The 6,142-nt window shown below is 35.2% G+C and overlaps 1 protein-coding gene across 1 annotated transcript; it reads right to left on the reverse strand.

Moving 5' to 3' along the window:
* Positions 1-258: 258 nt before the first annotated feature.
* Positions 259-4,304, reverse strand: si:dkeyp-55f12.3 (uncharacterized protein LOC568418 homolog). The gene is made up of 2 exons (XM_058378662.1): positions 4,018-4,304; positions 259-614 (listed from the first exon to the last, which is right to left on the reverse strand). Exons 1-2 carry the CDS (start codon positions 4,292-4,294, stop codon positions 490-492), a joined length of 402 nt encoding a protein of 133 aa, XP_058234645.1. The 5' UTR covers positions 4,295-4,304; the 3' UTR covers positions 259-489.
* Between the last annotated feature and the right edge of the window lie 1,838 nt (positions 4,305-6,142).

A 6,142-nucleotide genomic window follows, 5' to 3' on the forward strand; every position in this document is an offset into this window, starting at 1 on the left:
TCTCTCTCTTAACAAAAGTTCTGGATTAGTTTTGCACCAGAGGTTTAAACACTTTTCTGCCTTTTTACTGTTTATTTTATTTGTAATAAACACTGTGAGGTTTTTTTTCTTGCTGGATGTGCAGAACATCTGGAGGAGGATTTTAACGATGTAATAATTCTAATGTTTGTCACATGACTAATTTAATGCCTTTCAACAACCTTAATGCACTGTTTAATGATTTAAATAAAATTAATTCAAATAAAACAAAAAGAAAAACACATTTTTACGTCTTTATTAAAAAAAACTGATATTTGTTTTGTATTTTTTATTTCTGCTTATTTACAGGAAAAACGTTGTTTAGTTTCCAATCATGAAGTTCCCTCAGCACTTGACACTTCTTTTGTATTTAAATCTTTTTACCCTCGTGTCTACACCGAAGCTTCATTTCTCAAGAGTAACAAAAATAAATCCTGGTCAGTTTTTAGGACAAGGGCAGAGGCGTGGAGGTCAGGATGGTGTGATGGTCTTCAGACGCTTCGCTGGAGGTTCAGGCTTTACTTTAACTTCAGTGCTCTCTGTAGCTGCACCTTCTTCATCACTCTCCTCCTCCTCATCGTCCTCCTCATCCTCATCTAGAAGGGAAAAAAGAAGTGAATATTTTGCACTGACCACAGATGAAGTTGTTATGATTATTATTTTCTGACCTCAGGAATAATGTAATATTATAATGAGTAGTAATGATGTTATAGTGTCGTTGGCAGCAGAACATAACCTGGGTTTCAGCACAGGCGCAGTACGGATCAAGTAGTGAGAGTAAGCTAGATTGATTTATTTATTTATTTATTTATTTATATATATATATTTTGCTGAAAACAATAACATACAACCCAAACAACACAGAATGCAAACAACACAACCAGGGAGGAGCAGATAACAAAAAAAACTACACACGGGAAAAGAGAAAACACTGTAAAGGAGCATTAGAAGTAGAAACTAAATTTTTATCCCATATGACTCAAATAAATAAATAAATGTAAAATTCTAATAGCTTTGGAATTTTTTTGAAAACTTAATACTTAAGTATCTCATTATTTCATTTTTGAAAGAGGGGTATATTATTATTACGTTTACATTTATGAATAAAAACCTTTATAATTATAAAGATTACATTTATTATAAAATATTTATCCTCCTCCTCTTTCCTACAGTCAAAAAATAACAAACAAAAAAACAAAAATCAGGAAACAAACTTTCAATAAAAAACAAGAACATGTGAGCAGAATGTTTCGGTCCAATCACAGGTCCAAAACAAACGCAGAACGGTTTCAGGAGCAGAATTACAAAAACAGGAGCTGGGGTCCATTTCCTTTTTAAATCTCAAAGAGATAAAAGACCTGACAGGATAATATTCATAGAATCATTTAAAGGAGACTTCTCTCATCTTGTTCATTCAAATATTCAGACTTTCTTCCACAGAATATTGTAGATTAAACCATCCCAGTGTGACATCACAGGAGGAACAGTGACCGTACACTGCTGAAAAAGTGCTCTAACTCTTCTATTGTTGTGATGACCGTCTGAAAAACATCTGACCAACAACTGTTTTTCTGGGATGAATATCTGAAACAACAGGAGAGCAGGGTGACCACACCTGCAGAAATGGCATCAAACATGATGGAGAATTCCTTTACAGATACAGGGATGGAATAAGCCGAGAGGAATTCAGTATAAGTTAATAACTGACCATTGGGTTTAAGTAACTGACCCACTAAGATAATGTTATTGTTAAAGCAATTTTCAAAATAGATAGATTTGTCTTTATAAATAATGTTCCTGTTGTTCCAGATAAAGTGTGTGTGTGTGTGTGTGTGTGGAGTAAAATTGTGCTTAAAGATGAGAGGCCAGCAGAGTAACATCTGTCTGTGGAAGTTAGAGAGTTTGATGGGGGTCTTGGAGATGTCATCATTACAAATCAATAAAAAATGTAACCCATCTATTTTAGAGAAGGAGGGGATACCATTCCAGATAGAACTGGGAACCTTTAAAAATCGCCTCAGCTACTCAGTGTGTTTTAAATGTAGAATTCAGAGTTGTAAAGTCTATAAAGTTCATGCCACCACATTCCTGGGTATTCATTAAAACAGATGTTTTGATGTAATGAACCTTGTTCCTCCAAAATCCAATAACATTCTGTAAATGTGTTTTAAAGTAGAATCATCAACATATAAAGAGCGTGCTGCGTCTGTGAGTCTGGAGAGACCTTCTGCCTTAGAGAGCAGAATCCTTCCCTTTAGAGAGAAATCTCTCTGAAGCCATGAATTCAGTTTCTCTTGAGTTTTTTCAATAATGGAAGAAAAATTGGAAGGCCATCCTAAGTGTCACCTGATTTTTAAATGGAGTCGTGCAATTTTTATTTGCCATTAACTCACATTTATTTCTATTCCAGTATAAGCCAGAAGCTTTTGAAAATGAGTCGATTAAATCTAAAGACAGAGGAATTTTACTGATAATAAAATGTCTTTCTGCCACCCTAATGCCACTTAAAACACTTTGCCATATATATCTATATGTTGCCAAGAACTGAGAAGCAATCAGGAAAAGGTAAGGAGAGATCGGGCGTCCTTGTCTGATTCCACGAGATAAATTATACCGAGGAGAAGTTCCATATTTTAGTTTAATAGAGCTGCTATTATTATTAAAGCCTCATTTTCCAGTGCTCTTAGGATAAAATTCAGCTTAACAGAGTCGAATGCTTTGTGGAAATCAAGAAATTAAATAAAACTGTCAAAGAGGTCACAATAATCCAATAAATCTAAAACAAGCCTAATATTCTTTACTAAATGTGGATTTTTCATAATTCCAGACTGTGCTTCATCTTTAATTGAATGCAAGACATCTTTGACTCTAGCAAAAAGTGAGGCCAAAATTTTATAATCGTTATTAAGAAGAGTTTATAGGACATCAATTCTCAACAGAGAGGAAATCTTCTTTCGGTTTAGGGATCAGAGAGATCAGAGGGATCAGAGAGATCACACCCTGAGACACTGACGGGAGAAGAGACTCTTTTTCTAGACTTTCCTTAAAGACTTAGACAGATAAATATTGTGCAAACATTTTATAGACGTCTGCAATAATTCAATTCAATTCAATTTATTTGTATAGCGCCTTTTACAATGGACGTTTTCTCAAAGCAGCTTTACAAAAGAAGAGAAACAGAAAAAGGAGAGGGAAAAATAAATAAAAAATAATAAAAATAAATAAAAATAAAATAACTAAATAACTAAAAATAAATTATTAAACTATTTTATTTTATCCATACCATCGTTTCCTGGTGATTTATTACTTTTCATCATCTACTACTGATTGCTTGAAAAACTTCTTCAGGGTTAATATGAACATCACATGATGCTCTCTCATCATCAGTAAGACTTTTACAGTGACTGAGAGAAGCAGAATCATAGCAATAACTAGACTGATAAAGCTTCCCATAGAATTTAGCACAGTAATCAGCTATGTCCCATGGGTCTACAATAATCTCATCTCCCATTCTTCATTTTTCAATACAGGAATTGTTCGAGCCATGTTTTTCCAGACTAAAAAAATAAGTAGAATTTTGTTCACCTTGTTCAATGCCTTTACTCCTAGACCTAATAAAAGCACCCTCTGCTTTGCATCTATAAATATCATCTCATTCATTTTGAAGTTTACTAAATTCACACTTGTCAGAGTCAGATAAATATTCTTTCCTAGAAAGTAAAGAAAGCTTAGAAAGAGTATCCTCCCCATCTGCCCTTCAGCTGTTCGCTAAACTGATACCAATATCAGTTAATCCAATAGTAACAGTGAGTAAATCCAGCTGCGTCTGTCCAGCTGCTGAACCGGAAGTGCTGTTCGGCAGGAATAAATTTTTATATTCAGCACACTTTAAATGTAATAAACTAAATAAAATCGAGTTCGTTAGAATATTTACTGACTGGAATTAACTAACACGTTCTTCTGTTTATTTATAACAGGAATATATAAGAGTTAGCTCACCGTGCGCGTGACACTCTCCTCCCTCCGCACTGACCCCGTCCTCCTCCTCCACGAGCCCCGTTAAAACCACCGAGATCTCCGAGTTGATCTTCTTCACTCCTTCAATGACGGATTTTAAACTGTTCTCCGCCTCCACCGTGAACCTGCTCGTTCTCCCGTCTTTACACTTCAGCTCTCCCTTCACCGTGCACGCCATGTTTGTTGACTGGAAGCCGTAACCTCTGACCTCTGACGAAAGTGAGCCTTTCACGAACAGACGCGTCAAACGTGCCGCCATTTTGGATAGGGCTGAGTCTGGCTTTAAATGTTTTGGATTGTAGAAATCAGGACAAGAGAATAGTTTATTGGATAAAGACAGATTGTACAGGTGTTGTTTTTAATTTATATATATAAGGGACATTGTGTATGATTTAGAGCAGGACTATTATTACACTTATTTACAATAAAAGTGTGAATTTGTCCTGCTGATCAGAAGACTTTTTCTCAGTTGTAAGCTTTTAAAAATAAATGTCTATGAAATACGTCATTCCAGTGCATCAGTAGCAGCAGGAATATGTTTAAATAATACATTAATAGCTTAAGATTCTTAAGGCTAATGCTGATGTGGCCTAAGTTTGACTCTATTGGCTTTACTCTACAGGACGAGGACAAAAAAATCCTAAATCATATCTCTAAAACAATACCAAAATCCGCACAGGTATTCTCACACATACACACACACTCACATACACACACCAGTGTGTCTGCGCACACGTGGTGAATAAAGCTGATTCTGATTCTGATTTCTTTGATCGACTCGATGAATCTGAATCACTGAGAAATGGCACTGAAGAGAAATGTCGTCTCTGTGTAAATATTTGCTTTCCTCTTTAAAACTTTAGCTTAATATTAGGTACAAACTGTGAGTAAACGGTGCAGAATTTACATTTTCTAAGGCAAAAATTCTGACGAACAAAAATGAGTCGGTTGAATCTTTTCGATTCATTGAACCGACTCAGTAAATTGAATCAAACGTTCTATCGCTGTGTGTGGAGTAGTGTTTGAGGAAAACAAACAAACAAACAAACAAACAAACAAACAAACGTGTGAACAATCCCTTACACAGTATCATTTTTATATATTAAAAATATGAACTTAATTATAATTGTTAAATGATTCACATTTCTTTGACCGACTCTGTGGATGAATCTGAATCACTGAGACATGGCACTGAAGAGAAATGTGGGCTCTGTGTAAATACTTGCTTTCCTCTTTAAACTCCTTTGGATTTTCCCCTTTGTAGGAATATTAGTGTCTCTGCACATGTCCTGTGTAGATAACAGAAGTATTGGCACCCTTCATAAAAAAATGAGCAGAAATTCATATACAGAATGAATAACGTGTACACAATGGGAATATGAAAATATTTACACATTTTTACATTTATTGGAACACTTATTGAAAACTTCAGGTTGTGTGATTGTGAGAAAGAGAGAGAGAGAGAGAGAGAGAGAGAGAGAGAGAGACTGAACTGGACTGAATGTTTGTGGTCTTTCATGCTGGAAAAACTAGGAAGTGTGTTTTCTTACTAGCCGAGTTAGCAGTTTTAATCTTATTTGTTTCATTCCACATCAACAATCTGGACTAGATCCTTTACATAAAATCTAAATAAAAGAGGAAACACACCAAATACTTTTACAAGGCTCTGTATTACCCTGTTTATGGAACCCAGGCCTCCTGCTATGTGCTATAACAGACCTGGGTGTGTTACTGAGTTGGTGTGATGCCTTAAGGTGATCCATGAAGCTGATTCCTCTCCTATTAGCCTTGTAACTCTGTGTAAAAGTCCAAAACTAAACAGAAATATTCTTTAAATATTTACTCCATCGTATCAGACTAATATGTACGTACTGGACTTCTTGACATATTTGTAACTAATTCTCTCACTGTTTCTATGTTACTACATTATACTCTTTTATACTATATTATATGTACAGTGCCTATAGAAATTCAGCATTTTGTTGTGGAGGTGTTTCTCTTCATTTTCCCTAATCTAGGTGTGCAAAGCTAAAACAGACTAATCCAAAAAGATCAATGGCTGTAATTCAAGCAAAAGGTGGCTCTATGAAGTATTAAATCAGGAGTC

This window comes from Hemibagrus wyckioides, linkage group LG25 (assembly GCF_019097595.1).
Source record: "Hemibagrus wyckioides isolate EC202008001 linkage group LG25, SWU_Hwy_1.0, whole genome shotgun sequence".
Classification (NCBI taxonomy): domain Eukaryota; kingdom Metazoa; phylum Chordata; class Actinopteri; order Siluriformes; family Bagridae; genus Hemibagrus; species Hemibagrus wyckioides.